The sequence below is a fragment of the Saccostrea echinata genome, unplaced genomic scaffold, assembly GCF_033153115.1.
Source record: "Saccostrea echinata isolate AGI-Se365-2 ecotype Australia unplaced genomic scaffold, CSIRO_AGI_Sech_v1 ptg000004l, whole genome shotgun sequence".
Classification (NCBI taxonomy): Eukaryota; Metazoa; Mollusca; class Bivalvia; order Ostreida; family Ostreidae; genus Saccostrea; species Saccostrea echinata.
Window position 1 is genome coordinate 209,672 of NW_026889753.1, and position 19,161 is coordinate 228,832.

General features: G+C 32.0%; 1 protein-coding gene across 1 annotated transcript; it reads left to right on the forward strand.

Annotated features, from left to right (window-relative positions):
* Positions 1–4,365: 4,365 nt before the first annotated feature.
* Positions 4,366–17,851, forward strand: LOC133178946 (uncharacterized). The gene is made up of 15 exons (XM_061313597.1): positions 4,366–4,469; positions 8,573–8,706; positions 8,861–8,988; positions 9,624–9,768; positions 10,000–10,136; positions 10,230–10,365; positions 10,450–10,545; positions 11,653–11,792; positions 11,908–11,996; positions 13,004–13,088; positions 13,358–13,429; positions 13,541–13,636; positions 14,131–14,289; positions 14,584–14,679; positions 17,110–17,851. The coding sequence occupies exons 2-15, from the start codon at positions 8,574–8,576 to the stop codon at positions 17,173–17,175; spliced, it is 1,578 nt and encodes a 525-aa protein (XP_061169581.1). The 5' UTR covers positions 4,366–4,469; position 8,573; the 3' UTR covers positions 17,176–17,851.
* Positions 17,852–19,161: the final 1,310 nt, after the last annotated feature.

Consider the following 19,161-nt stretch of genomic DNA (forward strand, 5'->3'; position numbering starts at 1 on the left):
TGTATACAATCATGAAAGTCCAGGCTTTTTGACATCAATGACAGCTGCTTTTTTTTTCAATAAAAATGGAACTCGTAAATTTACTTACCTTGTCATTGATCATTTGCAATTTTTTTTGTTAAAAACATTCTGATTGTACACACAAGTACTCTGAAGTTGATATTAAAAAGATGCTTGATTTTCTGATTGACAATTAATATCTATGTGGTTTTTGGAGACCGGGTCTTCCAACAATCTGTTGGAATTTCCATAGGCACCAATTGCGCCCCGTTGTTAGCAGACCTATTTTTGTATTCATATGAAGCAGAATTTATTCAAAATGTTATACATGAGAAAAAGAAATCTATTGCTGTGGCCTTCAACTCGACATTTAGATATATCGACGACGTATTATCAACTATTAATTGTTATTTCCATTCATATGTCAACACGATATACCCCAGTGAGCTTGAAATAAAAGATACCACAGAGTCTGACACGTCTTTTTCATATTTGGATATTTTATTAGAAAAAGACGTTAATGGTAATCTAACAACAAAGCTTTATGATAAACGTGATGACTAACTTTTCAATCGTCGACTTCCCTTACTTGTGCAGCAATATACCTTCATCACCTGTATATGGGGTTTATATCTCTCGGTTGATTCGATACACAAGAGCATGCTTTACGTATGAATAATTTCTAAAAAAGATAAGTTATTGACAAACAAGTTGATGAAACAAGAATATCTACAGTCTCGTTTAAAGTCATCATTTCGTAAGTTCTATGATCGATACAGTGACCTTGTCAGCAAATACAAACTATCATTAAGTCATATGCTGACTGACGTTTTTCATACTAATTGTTAGGCCATTATTTACACACTGAATTGTCGACGGATTTTCCGTTATTTCCCGATCATGACAAGGAGCAAGGAGCGGGTGTGACCATTCGGAAGGGGATGCTCACTCCTCCATGGCACTTGATCCCACCTCTTATGTTTTTTGAGGTCCGTGTTTGCTCTGCTCTCGATTTGTATTGTTTTAATAGACTTTGGGCTTAAATATTATTAATATTCCATATTTCATGCAATAGCCCATTCATCTTTGAAATATGATAGATGGTGCCCTATAGATGTGCAATAAGGTTTAGGAATTTTCATTCTCTTACTGGGGGATGATTGAGGGTCGAAAGTGATGATTTTTTTTTTTTTTACAAAAACTTGGTTTCCTAAACTCCACTTAAATTTTTCACAGTTGCCGATTCTTTTGGCATTCAATTGGTAGTGTTCTTTAAAAGTGCTTTAAGTTTATTAAATTTGATCTTCACCCCTAGGGCGATTAAGGATTGAAAACAGCGGTTTTCTACGTAACCTTGGTTACCTAAACTCCTCAATCTTCAATCATCGACCCTCAATCAAATCTTGCACAAAATTGAAATTGTTCTTAGCTAAGCAGCACGCCACCTAAATACGTTTCCCACAATGCTTGTTTTTCAAGGCCTGTCTTTCTTTAATCCTCCAATCTACGAATACCCCTAAATGTGTATACATGGTGGGGGGGGGGGGGGGTGGGTGGGCACTGAGACAGTGCTAAGTGAATAAGTAGACCATTTCTGGACGCTATAAACTTCCCGTGAACGGATTGTAGTCACTTCCCACATTGCTCGGAACTTCAACATACTTTGTACGACCATCCATTAAAGGTTCGGACAGAGCAGGATTGAGCCTGTAAAGCTGTGAGTTTTTTTCGGTTCTACAAAACTAGTCTTAAGTATACACGTAATCATTTGAAAAAAAGAAGTTTCCAAGAAATTCAATTCTGTTAATTCATTTGCAAGCCTTCCAACTTAATTATCCAAGTTGTGTAACTGTGTTTTAACTCAGCTCTCCGAATCGCTGAGATGCCTTCGACAGCTGCTATGGTGACGAGAATACCATAGCCGCAAATAGAATAATACTTGAATTGAATGTCACTCGATACATATTCGTTTATTCTATCAAATGAATTGAATTGATTATCGATGGAGGATTAAGACAAAAATAAACCAAAACAATATGAAAAGGAATTCATAATTTTAAAGGTAACTTTGTATTATTAACCAGGGTTCTCCATCATTTAAAATTTTACTGTGTTGCAGACTTTACGTTAAACACTAATATTCGCAGTATTTTCGCTATCAGATTCGCCACTGAACCACTATTCATTACAGTGTATAATTACAAAAGCAAACACAGAGACAACTTTTTTGAATCGCAAATCCGTTACACAAATGGTATGGTCGTATATATTAATAAAAAAAATAAATTAATGGATATTTAAAACAATTAGAAATGTAAATACATATACAATGTACTATGACAAATCAACTGTAAATCCCCCCCCCCCCCTTAAAAAACTTTTTAAAAAAAGCATGATTTAAAAAAAAACTTATATAACATACTTGTATCACTATCTTCAAGTTTTACGTGTATATTAAACCTTAATATTTTTTTAATATATGTAAGTTCATATTTTACACATGTTCTGAAGAACAGAGGAAATTCTGATCGATACAATCGAACTACTTACCATCTTTAAAAGTGAATTTGCCGTGATTTTTGTCAGTTGTTCATTGCCGAATTAAAAAAAAGAAACTTTAGGAAAGTAAAATACTTTTAGGGCGTGTCTTTAAATTCTTCAACAATACATTTACATCAATTTTAAAAATGCATGATTACGGTACGATGTTTGACTCACAGTGTAAACATAATTCTAGAGACGTGGTTCTGAAGTAAACTGTAAAGACATATATTTATAAAAAAAATTTTAATTTTTTTTAAAAATAATATCTAGAAATGCAACTAGCAATTACACGGTAACATGGAAGTGTTAAAACAAATTATTTGTCCTAGTTCCTTTATGCGTAAAGTCCAGCAAGGGTCTAGGAGATAATTGATTATGCAAGGAGAAGCAAGTGCCCTAATTAAGAGATAATAAAGTGCTCTGCCTTAAAAATTGCAAGACGGTAGATTTGCTTGATTAAAGTGTCAGTAAGAGAGAATTTATGGTCTGATTTTCTGATTATCACAGATCTTAATGTGTCGCAAAATTTTTACTGTGTCGCACGCTTAAAAATTGAATCGTTATACCATGTCGGGGAAAATTTTACTGTGTGGGACCGACACAGTAAAACAGCTCATGGAGAACCCTGATTAACTATCAGAAAAAATGCTTTCTAATAAAATCGTTAGTAGAAACCGTGAATATTTATTTCCAACAACCTGAGTAAGAAACTTTAAAAAAAATATCATGTTCTTAAATATGGAGATGAAAAAAAAACCGTCTCAGATAATGTTTCTTTTGTATGATTCAAGGATCTCTGGATGGTTTTATTCAGAACGCATTTTAGATCCTGTCTAACCACAAACGTGCAAAACGATACGTTCACAATGCAAGCTCTCTGTATAAAACAATTTTTAACCAACTTAGATTTTAAAAGACAGAGAATAAGAATAGAGTAAACTAAATAGATTTTCAAAATTACAAAGTCACTTCTTCAGGTACAAGGATAGTGCTAAATTACCATTTACACTAGACAAAATTGCACTACTCAATATGCTCAAACAAGTGTGTAACAAGAACATTTGCTCATCGGCACAAGTAAATCTATAATATGTAATCTTGCCCATTGCAATCAAACTTGCCGATGTCAATGTGTCAAACAAAACCCTCAAATGGTTTAATTTCCGTATCCCAGTTTAGAGTAATCTATAATATCACATAGAAGTTACCCAGTATCTAAGCATTAGTATGCGGTCTACCACATTTCCGATTGTCACAGGTTTTCGGCACAATCTTGCAAAAGTCGTGCGGTGCCGTTGACACTTATGGGGGATATGATTCTTAATCTATAGACAACATTTTTCGAGCAGAAACAAAAATTTAAGCTTGTTATATTTTTTTTTTACAAACCTATGCAAATGAACACCCTGCAGAAACCATACTGATCATGACTGCACTACGAAGTTTTTTATGATTTTATTTTATTTTATTTTATTTTATTTTTTTTTTTTTTTTTTTTTTTTTTTTTGGATCAATTCAACCAACCAATGATGAGTCACTTTATTATAGATTGTTGTGAATACCACTAATGATTGTTCGATTTTATTTTTTTCATAAATAGCAATATTTAAACACAACTATATGCTACAAAAGTTTTGTTAAAAAACTTTTTCAACATTTTTAAAACTTCGATTTGTTACACATTTTTGTATATTTATGATAAACGTACATTGTATAAAAATCAGAGGGAAACATTCCAAAAAAAAAACTTGTTGTGCTCGGAATTTTACGGTTAAATGCCAGTAGTGTATGTAGAGGCAGAACATTTATTTCCTAATAGTACATTTCTTAAGCATGATTACGCACCAATGCAGCAGAAGGATTCATAAAGCGGAATAAAAAAAAAGTGTATTTGATAAAATCCCCTTTCAGTCAAAGATATACAGGTGAGTGGAAAATATTTATATATAAAATTATTTAATAATTTTTGCAAGTTTGATATCATGCGTAGTTTACACTAACTTGTCATCATAGAAGAATACTTTTCATCTGAAAGAAAAAACTACTAATGTTTTCATATTTTATCAAAGAAGATATCTGCATTGCATTTTACAGTGCATTTTCTACTCAGAAGACTTCGGTTAGAATGAAAATTGAAGTTCGGTATTACCCGTGATATGAGAAAGGCAAATTAAATAATATCTTATAATACTTTATGAAAACATAAAAATATTTGTTTGACAATTTAGTTGCTTCAAAAGAATTTTAAAGAGTTTTATCTACTGATTTGAAAGGTTAAATGGAAACATTGAAATTTATGGTGCACACATCGATTTTTGAGTGCAATATTGCTTAAAAATAGACCAGACCTTAAGATTGATCATACATTTGCATCCAAATGTACATGTATGCATTAATGATTTTATGAAAGGTTCATTGCTATCTATGCCACAGGTTGTGTGCAAACTTTTCATAGATGAAATGGATCTTTAATCGAATTAATGATCCATTTCATACCAAATCTTATTTAGATGGAGGTTGTCACAATAATGCAAACATTTTGCCTGTTAAGGAGAAAAGTTTATATGACAGAAATTGAATACATGTGTAATGTATACAAGACTTCTAATTATAAGGAAGTATTCAACCGTGGCCCCAACCCACTTATAAACTTTCTTCTACCGACTATTAACCGTGTATCTTAACCAGGGATGGGGTAATTGTAATTAGTATTTGTAATTGAGCGTAATTAATTACATTTTCTAAAGTAATTGGAAGTAATTTGTATTGGAGTCAGTCTTCAATTACAAGTAATTGAATGTATTTAAATACATTTCCAAAAATGTCATGTATTTTCAATTACTTTTCAATTACATTTCAATGACTTTTTTGTAAGTTATGAGTTTAAAAAGGTGTCTTTTCAAGATACACAGTTCAGTATACCTGTGTGGCATGGGCTTGTGTCTCAGAATGCTTAATTTGTTTATACAGCATGCCACACTGCCCAGGGCAATAGGTAGAGGTCTAATTTTGTCCAGGTGTGAACCCCTCTGATACCCAAGAACAAAAACACTGAATAAAAGTTCACTATAGTAAAAACCTTATTCAGAACCAAACATGAATTCTTTTCATGTCGTTTGAGTGATGCTGTGTTTGAAAATCTGATGATGATTAAAATCAGGGACATATATAGTATATAGGTCCCTGTTAAAATTAACTCAAAACTGTAAAAACATTTCAGTACATAATGCTTTGTGTATCTCAATGCCGTTTACATATGTATTTGTTCTCAAGATTTTTTAAAATAAAACTTAAGTAATTGAAATGTATTTAATTACATTTGTCAAAGTAATTGAGAGTAATTAATTACATTTGAAAAAATCAATGTAATTGTAATTGCAAGTAATTGACAAAATTATCAATGTATTTGAAAGTAATTAATTACATTTCAAAGTAATTGAACCCAACCCTGATCTTAACGTCTTAATATAATATGAAATATACGAATAGAACCTGAGGTCTCTTCTGTTTTGTGTGATTTATCTTTGTACGTAAAGGTTTCTATGGGATTTATTGGGGTGCATATTTCATTATTTTAATACTTTTCAGTTTATGATTTGAATGAACTCTGACAAAACTCGGACAAATTTGTGATGGCAGTAAAACTATAAAGCTTGGATATTGTTTGGTGTTCAAAAAGTCTTTACTTTTAAATGTATCAGTCTATTAATTCTAAGAAAGCAGTAGTTTTATTTTAATCTACAAAAAATTAAATTCTAATACGCAGAAATTGTCCTTATACAATATATAGAATACATCGATTAAACCAATCATGAGAGAAACCAAAAATTTGAAAATGCAGATATTTCTTGATAGCTGGAACTTTGATCTCTCGAACTGAGGTGTTGATTCCGATTATTGAAGAAATAAGAAATTTACTCTTGATTTCTCGAACTCTCCATCTCTAGAAACCCTTGATCTCTGACACTATTAGCACCTTAACCTTATGTTTCCATTTCGTCTTAACTTTGAAATACAGGTAAAACAGTGGAGCCGATTTCTAGCATATACCTTTTCATGTAATTTGTGTGTATTCATCATTTGAAAAACAAATTAAGCGCATTTTTTTTTTAAATAACTAAAGTTATATACCATTTGGCCCATATCTATTCGGGTTGTACATTGAAAGCATGCGTTGATCTGGTAGATCTTAAATTTAGAGCACAGAGTCTTCCTGTGATAAAGTACCCGGTAATTCAAACAGTCGGATATGAAATTTACACACAAAAATGAACGAATATGATCCAGACCCCCCCCCCCCCCCTCCCGGATGAAGTGACATGATAAGCGTTTTTAAATAAAAGTTAAGATTTATTTCGTTTTTATTTTAAGTTTAGAAAATTGGAGAATTTTTAACATGATTAATAATATGATATAATTTCTGATTAAATGTTTGAAGTAGAAACCAATGAGGAGAAGCATTGGAAATTCTTGTAAATTTTCATTCAGAAAAATTCCTTCATTCGCAGATAGAACTGTCTCATGACCTTAATTCTCTGTTCGCTGTTAGGTTGGTAAATTATTACTCATTAAAATGTATATAACACCTAAGAATGGGCCAAGAAAAAAGTCCGACCTTTGTACACTATGTTTGAAATATCTTCTTTCTTAAGATATACAAATCATACTTTAAGAAAAAATATAAAACATCTTGAGGCGTAGAGTGGATTTTAGACAACCTACGAAGTAAACCTTATACATAGTCACTAAGATACCAAACCAAGATATGATATTGATTCTGTTTTCTACGGGTATTTTGGATACATGAAGATAATCCAAAACATCTTTGTTTATTTTCCTTATTTTTCTTTTTAACTTCTAATTTTTCCTTTTTCTGAGTTTAACTTTATAACTCATTTTACAAAATCGTAGACATTGTACTGATAGGGCTCATTTATTTATTTGTCCATGAATGTAAAACAACTGAAGTAAAAGTGTCGAACTATTTGATAAGTAACATTGTACTCTGTACATGTTTGAAGTACCATCTAATTAAACATGAGTACACTTTTAGACAGAAAGACAGCGTTGAACCTTTACCAAAAGATTAAATTTCAAATGTATTTTGTGCTTTGGAATAATTAGACAATATATTATATTAGAATTTTTTTAGGAACAGAAGGTCATGACTCCCCCCCCCCCCTTTTATTATAGATCATGTTGGGATATAATGACCCTTTGGTTATGATGGGGCCACAGTAAGGTGTCAAATTTATACATAATAAATCGGCCAAAAGCGGGAAAATAACATTTTTCCTTCCTCTAATTTATCATTATATGACTGAGCGAAAATTTATCAAGTACAGCTGTTGCCTGCAAAATGTATAATGATACTACAAATAGATAATTGGGTATAAGGACAATAATGAAACATTGATTACAGCATTAGTATTTTATTGTACATGTAGCATATTGTATTGACCCTGGTTATAACTACATGTGGATTGTGCTTTAACCCATTTATTTGTTAATTAGCATTTAATTTGAATTCTAAATACCAACAAACTCAACATTTTTACATGGCCATGGGGCTAGAAGATACCATCTCTTACTACATAAGAATATAAACGAGAATCTTCTTTTGAAATACAGGTCCACAATTAATTTTAAAACACATGTAGTTAATTCAAAGTTTTAGCTGTTGCCGTTTAAACTCTCTGCAGTGAGATTAAAGAATGCTCTTCAATGAAACAAGAACAAATTGAATTTATATTACATGTACATAATTTTGGAAAAAATTTTAAATGATAAAATTGAAAAAGAAGACTACTTCAGCATTAAAATGCAGTTTTAAAAAAACAAAAAAAAAACAATTCATGTCGTTATTGATTCTGAATTATCGAAAAACATGCATCTCATTTCTTTTTAGATTTAAAAATGTCTTTTGTAGGAGTCTTAGTAAACCAATACTAGTACATAAATCATTTCACGAATTAAAATTAATTTGCTCTTACGGTCAATTTTTCGTCATTTAAGTTATTGATTATAGTATGGGAACAGAAATGTCGAAAGAGAAAAGTGGTCCAAACACCGTCCTAGAGGATACCAGAAGTGAATATATTGATGAAGTCCTGCAGCAGGAAGTCAATGACAGCCATCATGAATGCGATGAAGACGAAGGAGGTAATAGGAAGTGAAAACATTTATATGTGACACGGTAGCAAATCAGAACAATCAGAGATTAAATTCATACATCACAAAACGTAACTATACTCTATATATGTTTGAATAGGTGCAGTTAATTTTCTTCCATCGATATATTTGTTTCTTTTTTAAGAATTAAGTGAATTGGAAAAGCTTGCTCAAACCATAGACCCAAAAGATAACGTTGATGAGTATCCTTTTGAAAATCTCATTTTCGAGGGAGGTGGAGCAAAAGGGATAGCATATCCTGGAGCATTGAGGGTGAGATATTTAAGATAATAGTTGAGTTTTATTTTGTTGTACATGAGTACGTACAGTGTATACATGTATTGTATAATTTTATACGTGTAATAAAGGTTAGGAGAGTTTAGTATACATGTATTATACAGGAATACATGTATTAGCTTAGGTTAGCAATCTTCAGTTTTAATTAGTCTGTCATTGATTCGACTTACTTTGAAAAAAGTAAATTACCTAAAAGTGGAGATTCATTTACAATTACCAGACTTATGGCTATGATCGTAAGCAAAGACGTTCAATGAGATATGATAGGCAATTTCTTTACCTCAACGACATTTTCTCAGGCAATTTCAAAAGTTTCCTGTCATTAGATAAAGTCTATACAATAATTCCAAAAATGTCACTTGGCAAAATGAAAAAGTTTTTGCGTAAAAAGTTGTTTATATTTTAGAAGTGCTGACGTATATAAAGTTTTAAATCAATGCAGGATCATGATAGTCAGAAAATCCAACGTACACATACAAGTGATTATCATCAATGTACAGAAAAAAATGGAGATAATATGCTTCTATACATCAATAAAATTTAAGGATTACAAACTTTTTGTATATTTGACCAAATTTACTTTGAATTATTGATATTTTATTCTTTCTCAGGCGCTAGAGGATGTTGGTATTATGACAAAGATAAAAAGATTTGCTGGTACAAGTGTTGGCTCCATAACGGCAACAATGGCTGCGCTTGGCTACAAAAGTACTGAAATTAAAGAAGTCATGTCAACGGATTTTTCAAAGTATTATGGTACTGCGATAGTAAAAAGACTTCATGATTCATTTAAGCTAGAGTACATACAAATATCTTTTGAATTACCTGCTTACTGTTGAAAAGATTACTCAGATTGACTGATATAAACGTTAATATCATATGTTGTCAAACCTGTACAAAAGAACCTGTAATGACATTTGCTTCCAAACATAATCCAGAAGAAAGTTTTTGTGAGTTTAAGAGCCCTGTTTTTTTTTATATTGAAAGATGCTAAATATGGAAAATTTAGTCTCGTTCCTAATCTCTTTTGGTACTTGGGATGGCAACCACTTCATACCCTGTATGATTACATCGGAGAAATAGTTGAGAAGAAACTTGGCGATAAGGACGCTACATTTGAACAAGTAATATCTCGTAATAAGTCTTCTTATCATCAAAATTATGAAGTTTTATTCACTTGTACTGAGTATACCTTTTATAAATTGATTTCTTTTCAGCTTTACAAAAGCTTAGGCAAGGAATTGTGCATTGTTGCAACAAATCTTAATGATATGGAAGAGACCTATTTCCATCCAAAAACTACTCCCAAAATGCCACTCAGAAAGGCAGTTCGTATGTCTATAAGCCTCCCAGGTTAGTTTCTGCAATCAATTAAGTTACACTTATCGATGAGCGGTTATATGTAATATATTTATAGGTACTTATTATGTTCTGCAGGTATTATGCAGCCAATTAAACATACCGATTTTGGAGTGGAAAGCATGTATGTGGATGGTGGTGTACTCATCAACTACCCAATAGAGTGTTTCGATGGTGAGTTGACACATAGTACCAACTTTTTTGTACATTTTAATCATTCCATGGAAAACTAAAAATTTTATTATTGCAAGCAATAGCAAACTAGTATGTCACGCCAAAAAAGCATAATAAGCTACTTATATTTTCAACAATTTGCAATATCACACTTGTAACGCTTTTTTTGGCCATTTTAAAAATTAAAACCCCTGGCCAGAAACTTAGGGAGAAACTTGCGCATTAAAATATGCAATTTGAAATACTCTAAGAAAAAATCAAATTGAACGAAATTTCCCCAATTTTTGATTAATTAGCAACAGGTAAAATGGTCGTCCAACTGAGTCCATTTTTTTTCAAACAATCATTTGGACTTGATTTAAAGAATAAACCTTTTGTAAAAGAATTGGCTGGGCAGTTACTGAGAAGATTTCAAATTGTCTTAATTTGTTTCATTCTAAGTTTTCTTAAATAATACGTGCTTTCCATAAATACAACCATAATTCTCCCAACCGATTTCAATTTTTTGCAGAAACCCTTTGACAAAATGCGGGGAATATTTCTTTAAAGTCATCAAACTATTGAACTGGGCAGTTATTAAGAAAATTATTGAAAATTAATTAAGAATTTTCACCTTTTTCTTGTTTTGAAGGCAAAGATGGACATTCTGAAAATTTTCAATGTTGACTGCATAGTTCTTGATTTTCATATCTGTAAAGTTTCGTCAAGATTGCTTATTACATCTGCGAGAACATTCTCAGACAAAATTATAGGTGGGATGATAACAACATATCGTCCCGATTTCGTATTACAGTTAAATAAAGGAATGAGTTTGATAGCTACCCAAGTTGTACTGTATAGTATTGGTTTGGAAAATTTACGCTTTATAAATGCGAAACGTTTATAAAAATTTTTTTTAGAAGTCTGGTATGGTATAATTTAATTTTCTATCATGTAGTTGAAGCTATCCGTTGTAAATCATTTCAGTGAAAGCCTTTTTTAGTGTAGATCTCAACTTCACTGAAAAAAAAACTCACATACTGTGGTTGATATTTTAATACAACAATATGGCATACAATTTTTTCTCAATCTCATTTCTGTGAGAGACATTAAATTTCCTATTTTCAGGGTGGTGGCTTTCAATGAAAAAAGAGAATTCGTTTTTCGAAAGATTACAACCTTTAGAGCAACTCCCCTTTATAATGGACAGAAAAAACAGATTTGCTCGCGATGAGGCTCAATCCGCCAAATCGCTTGGATTCATACTGGTAATAAATGGAAATAAACTAATCAGATGTAGTTGTCACAACTTTTCCTTGTCCAATGCCTTATTTTGTTAAGTATTTTGTTTTGAGAGCTTAGATTTACACTTCTTTGATTCAGTATTCTGATGATGAAATTCAGTCGTTCAAGTCAATATTTGAATCAAGAAGAAGAACAAAAGTACAGTTTCCAGATACACCAATGGGAAGGTAAATATATTTTTGTAATGAGGATGCTTGATTTTAAAACTTTATAACTCGACTTGGCTAATTTCTAAAGTAATCATTACAAGCTTTGTAACATTTCTGTATTATGTCACTGTTTGTGTACCTCTGTCATTTTAGTTTTTCCAATCTTTAGATTTATTTGCACGTACACATGCCTAGTTACTAATCTATCTGCAGAGTACTGGAAATCTAGACAATTGGCATTCTGTGGTTTAATATGTCATTCTTTTGATCGGAGTTATTTTATATGTTCATTATGTAAGCAGCTCAGATAAGAGTTTTCCGCTTGACCTCTCAATGCAACCACATGTGTTTTACAATGAGATCTAAATGTTATGAATAACTTTGAAAATTGTGAAACCGGAGGGGACTATAGGTTTCCTCTGAGTCTGTCCGTCCGTCTGTCTGTCCCTCTGTCTGTTTGTCAATCTGTCCCACTTGGTTTTCCGCATTTTTTCCTAAACGCTTGCAGATATTGAGCTGATTTTGGTATGTGAGTGTATCTTGATGAGTTACAGAACTGATGAAGTTTGCATTTCGTTCCGCTTCATTGATTTTTGACGGACTTATGGCCTTTTCAATTTTTAGAGGTTTTCCGCAATTTTCTTCTAAACGCTTTCAGATATTGAGCTGATTTTTGGTATGTGACTTTACCTTGATTAGTTATAGATCAAGTTTGCATTTCGTTTCACTTCATTGATTTTTGGCGGAATTATGAAATTTTCAATTCTTAACGGGAACCAGATTACACTTGCCGGTAGGGGACAAGTATTGCTAATGCAATACTCTCAGAGTGCTTGTTCTTTTAGTATTGTTACAGTGTTAACCAGTTAGAATATTTTCAGTTTAGTATTTTAGTATTTTTTCCAATGTTTATTTTGAAGTGGCTAGATAATTTATATGTGTACATCTTATGATATTTCATTAATTTTTCTTTATATATTACTCATAACCATAGCTTAGAATGTATCATTGTTTTTTAATTAAAGAGAGGCAAAACAAAAGATGAAAAACAAAAGGAAGTTGAATAAAGAACACCAATGTGTGAGATCCTCTGTTAGCAGGTTTCTGAAGGTATATTCTTTATTTGTGGTATGCTCAAACCTTCGATGAATTCTTTTTTCCAGTAAGAAAATTGTGGAATTGCAATTTGTTTCCAAATTTTCCCAATTTAACTTTTTATTCCTAAAAATCATGCACAAATATCATTTAAATGCATTTTTATATAAGTACAGACGTTATAAAATGTCACTTTTTGTAATTACCATCTTTGTTCACTAAGTATTGTAAGCATCTAAGCATTCCATGTCTTTCTTTTTGAGTATACTTACGTTTCTAAACAGATACTGCAAAAGCATAACCTGGACAAAGATGAATTCATCAACAGAGAGGAACTACAGAACGCCATAAAAAGTGTATGTTTATAACTTGTAAGATAATTGAATAATCTCTTTCTACTTGTCTCTGTATGTCTCTCGACAATACCATCATTTGTGATTAAAAAAAATGCCTTTGTTTTCATTCAGGAGAACCTTTCTGAATGCGACAAGAAGCGGTTGTTTGGGAAGAATATAACTGTTGAGGAAGTGATGACAAAGTTAGACAAAGATGGAAATGGAAAGGTTTGTTATGCCTGTATAAAGTCTTTTCACAAATTATCATCATTCTAATAACAGCGTGCCAGTTTGCTTAATAGATCGTGGTGACATTTTGCGAAGTGATTACCTTTTTGCTCATCGATTTAATGTTCGATTTCAATGAAATGAATACTATTTGTGCATATGAAATGCAGAACACAGCAATACCACTTAGTCTGATAAAGCTGACCAATCGCACTGCACGGGCACGGCATTTGTGTTGAGCAGCAACACGTGGTCAGACAAAGCCCATTTCTGGCTTCTCTGTTCATATGTAAAATAGTATTCTTTTAATTCAAATCAAACATCCAATCGATGAGAAATATGATGATCAACATTTGGAACATCAGCAAGCTCCATTAAACAAAGTGACACACTGTTATTGGAATGATAGTAGAATAAATATAGTGTGGTGTTTAGTGTATAGTCAACGTCAATATACTTCAAATCTAATAGATTTCACTTTTTTGGGGATTCAGATAAGTTATGAAGAGTTAGTTTCATTCATCGAAGAAACAGGGATATCAGTGGTCCACAGAAGACTACGATTTGGAAGACAACAAGTGAATACGCTGCTTTCTTTACTACAAAGCCTCTACAATACAATGTCAATGAATATTGTACGGATATCAGTTAGCGTAAGTCATATTTGAATATAAAATCGATTAATAGTAGCATAGTTCTTGATATAATTTACCCTAAAACACCATGATACATGTAGGTTTTAAGCTTCATGTTAAGAATTTTTCTACATTTTTATCAATATCATCATACCACTGTCTCATTATTTTTAATACAATCTGTATCATACTGTTTCTTTTCTTATATACAAGCTGTACGTGTACCTTCATAAGAGATTCAACCTCATCTTTGCAACTGGAGTTTGACAGATACTTGTACACTGTAAAAGTATAAGATCTGTTTTATTATAGGCTGAAGATATGTCTCGCACAGTTGGATTAAACTCGCATTATATAGGAACCCTTACATTTAATTACACCAAGGAGGATGCAGATTTCGTCGATCAGGTAAACATAATGAAAAACGTAAAGATAACAAACTTTGATCAATCTTAAAAATTCTGTAACGATACGAAATATGAAAAGGTCAAAATTACGAACACCTAAAAACAACAGAGGTGGGATCAGGTCCCTAGGAGGAGGAAGCATCTCCCGTCGATCAGTCACATCCACCGTGACTTCTCTGTATTGATCAGGTAAACGGAGTAATCCGTACTCAACATTAGTATTAAACAATTGCCTTACAATTGGTATGTCGGACCGGTGTGTGAACTGTTGCCAAAGGCCGAATTCATAAAAATCCTTACAAACAAAAAATATATAGCGGGTTCCAGTTAATGTTCTATCAAGCCTCTTTCCTTACTCCTCACTAAAATGTCAACAGCAGTGAAAGAGAAACTTCAGGAGTACTGTGCAATAATATATTCGAGAAGTGGTGTACATCAGATGTGGATACTAAAAAATTCCAAGGAACTTTTGAAAAATTTGAAATCACAAAATTTTACCAAAATCAATAAGATAAAAAACTTACAATTTTTTAACTCTGTATACAACCATTTCCCACGGTAAATTAAAGTCCATGCTTTTTGACATCATTGAGAGCTGCTTTTTCAATAAATATGGAACTCATGAATTCACTTGCCTGGTCATTGGTCATTTGCAAAATTATTTTGTTGAAAAAACATTCTGATTGTACACACAGGTACTATGAAGTTGATATTAAAAAGATGCTCGAGTTTCTGATTGACAATATCTATGTTGTTTTTGGAGACCAGGTCTTCCTACAATCTGTTAGAATTTCCATAGGTACCAATTGCGCCCCGTTGTTAGCAGACCTATTTTTGTATTCATATGAAGCAAAATTTATTCAAAATGTTATACATGAGAAAAATAAATCTATTGCTGTGGCCTTCAACTCTACATTTAGATATATCGACGACGTATTATCAATTAACAATAGTCATTTCCATTCATATGTTGAGTGAGCTTGAAATAAAGGATACCACAGAGTTTGACACATCTGTTTCATATTTGGATATTATGCTAGAAAAAAGACGTTAATGGTAATCTATCGACAAAGCTTTATGATAAACGTGATGACTTCAACTTTTCAATCGTCAACTTCCCTTACTTATGCAGCAATATACTCTTATCACCTGCATATGGGGTGTATATCTCTCAGTTGATTCGATACGGAAGAGCATGCTTTACGTATGAACAATTTCTAAAACGAGGTAAGTTACTGACAAACAAGTTATGAAACAAGAATATCAAAAGTCTCGTTTAAAGTCATCATTTCGTTCTATAGTCGATACAATGACCTTGTCAGCAAATACAATCTATCATTAAATCATATGCTGACTGACGTTTTTCATACAAATTGTTAAGTCATTATTTTCACACTAAATTGTCGACGGATTTTCCCGTTATTTCCCGATCATGACAAGGAGCACACAGCGGGTGTGACCGGTCGGTAGGGATGCTCACTCCTCCATGGCACCTGATCCCACCTCTGATGTTTTTGGAGGTCCCTGTTTGCTCTGCTCCCGATTCGTATTGCTTTAATGAACTTTGAGCTTGAATACTGATCGTTGTCATGTAACATTCTCCCTCGTATCGAATCAGTTGGGAGACATAGATAATAGCAGGTGAGGATGAAATGTACTACATAAATAAGAGAAGTTGATGAAAGAAAATATGTAGTCCCGTATGTTGTTCAGTTGTTATAATTAGTTTGCCATTTACGACTATAGCAAGTAAAACACCAAAATATGAAACAGATTTGGTTAAATCTGATGTCTTTTATTTACAGCTCACTGGGATGCATCGAATCGACAAAAAAATGAAAGTATTCAAATTTATTGTTAAACAAGAGACTATAACTTAGTTGACCTTTCTGACAAATAAATATATAGATAAATGAATCCCCTTATCATTGCTGTCAGCTTCACAAATTCAATAATTTCAGCAATTTTAGTAATGTCTATTGAAGGCTGACTTTAAGCTTACAAATTGAAATCTTGTAGAAGGTTTGATTTCATAATTATGTCTGAAAGTTCTTGTGGGGTGAAGTCTATTTTTAGGTTTTTTAACCTCGCACTGTCATATCAAATTAATAAACCAATTCATTGTGGGGTTAACCCCACGATACAAAATTTAAAGTAACCCCAGAATGCTGGAAAATACTTAAGTTTTACATCACATTGTAACCCTCGTAAGAACATGTACTGTATGTGTAATTTAATGCCTTTTATCATTGACTGAAAGTTTCATTATATATATACATGTATATGTATTTTTGAGAGGAAGAGACACAGAGAGGGAGAGGAAGGTAATAGGAGCCTACTGGGGCCTATCGCCTCTTAATTGTTCTATATTGTTTATTCCATTTCAACAGCTTCTTTTTAAGAGCTTGAAATTTTTTTATTTATTTTTCAGGAGAGTTATAAAACCACTATGGCATTCTTGAAGAATTTCGTAGCAAAACTAAAGATGGGAAAATAAGTATGCCGAAACTCCAGCCACAAGCAGCATATTGTGTTTGGACAATTGAAACGATTTATTTGTAAATGAATTTATTTTTAATGGATTGCTTTTATTGCCTAAACTCTAGAATGTTTATTGAAACTGCTTATGTATAAGGCACAAATTACAAATTATGAATATGAATTAAGGACAGATGGTCAAAGAAAACAAAAATGGATGCTTGGATTGGTAAATATTTTTGGTCCTATTTTGGTTGTAAATGTCGAATTTAATTTCTAAAATATTAAGAGGTTGTAAACTTTCTATTTAATTGGTTCAAAACTGTACCTTCTATTAATCTATCAATTGTTTGTCGCTTTGTCGTATTTTTATTTTTTTAGGTTTTATACGCCATATATAGCTTTAAACATTCATTTTACTTACACAAACATGACTTAAGTTGTTATTTTCCAAATTTTTGATAAAAGATATGTTTGTATCCTCTGTCCTTAATTAGATACATGTATTATAAATGCGGCGTACAATAGATATAATTTAAACGTAAATACAGTTTATTGCAATTAGTTTATTGAGAAATGAAGTGTAAAGTTTAATTAATAAATACGAGTATCCAAAAGCTACGATTCTATTATTTTTTATTCCCCTGCTCCGAAGCAGGGGGTGTATACTGTTTTACCCTTGTGTGTCTGTCTGTGTTTGTATAGCTGTCTGTCTGTCAAATTTTCTTCGCAGTTTTCTCAGCAACTACTCTTTACAGATGCTACACTCTTTCTTTTTTTGCATGTCATATATGGTGCGATTATTTTTGTACGAATCCGATGTCAACTTCCTGTTTATCCCTGCGTGTGTCTGTACCAAATTTCCGTCGCAGTTTTCTCAGCAACTACTTCAGGCAGATACTTGAAATTTTAGCACACTCTTTGTTTAGGCATGCTGCCATATGGTAGGATTCATTTTTGTACTATTTCGATGTCAACTTCCTGTTTATCCCTGCGTTTCTTTGGGACTTTCTGGATAAACTTTAATAATGATAAAAAAGATAAATCTTAAATTAAAAATATCCTATTAAGTAGAATTTTTTTAACTGAACTTTTGTATATTCACATGACAGCGTACATTCACACCAGAGCGGGGGTATTACCCCGGTACTAGTGAGCATTGGCTCACAGACTTTTTTTTTTAATTTTGACGTTCCTGTTGAAGACATTATTTAGATGAAAATGGAATGTACCATTTAAACTCATAATTTAAAACCATGCAATTAAGCCAGAAAATCACTGATGTGAAATTGCCTAAAGTTATGCAAAGATTTTTTAACGTAAGCTTAAAGGGTATATAGGGACATTGATAGAATATTTTATTTTTCTTAGAGAGGGCAAGACAGGAATTCATATATGTGAAATCGGCAGACAAAAACATAATTATATTTGATTGATTATACATGTATGTTGTCCACACTCAGCAATAAACAGCTGAAATTTTTCCAATTGAAATTTTACATGTATGTATCATTTTTATACAGGTGGGATCGAATCCTACTTTCTCAGAATTTTTATTTTGAAATACACGTACCATTAAATCTAAAATTTAGAAAATCAAGAATTAGATTAAACTCAAGTAAATGCCAAACCCCTCTCAATCAAATAACAACCAAATATCACGATGTGATACACTAAAAATGTCTATGTATTCACATATAACGTTATACATTTCAAAATAATTCCCCCCTGCATTATAGAAAATTTATTTAGGCTAGTGTTCAATGACTGATTTACGTATATAACCAATTTGACTATCTCCTAAATATATGATCACTATATGCAAAATTCTTAAACAAATAAATTAAAAGTAATACGTGAGACAGGCAATTTTTTAAAAATAAATGCCACGTACAAGAACTTATTTAGTCTTTGTTCTGTACACATTCATAAATTTGTGTTTATTTTGCATAAAAATGGATTGGACATGTGTGGCATTCTTAAGTATATATGAACAAAATATAAA

Bases quoted from the DNA above. Each gene is read 5' to 3' on its own strand.
- LOC133178946 (XM_061313597.1), top strand. From the start codon at position 8,574: ATGGGAACAGAAATGTCGAAAGAGAAAAGTGGTCCAAACACCGTCCTA. The intron at 8,989-9,623 runs GTGAGATATTTA...ATTCTTTCTCAG, and splicing joins CATATCCTGGAGCATTGAGG to GCGCTAGAGGATGTTGGTAT. The intron at 11,997-13,003 runs GTAAATATATTT...TTTTAATTAAAG, and splicing joins CCAGATACACCAATGGGAAG to AGAGGCAAAACAAAAGATGA.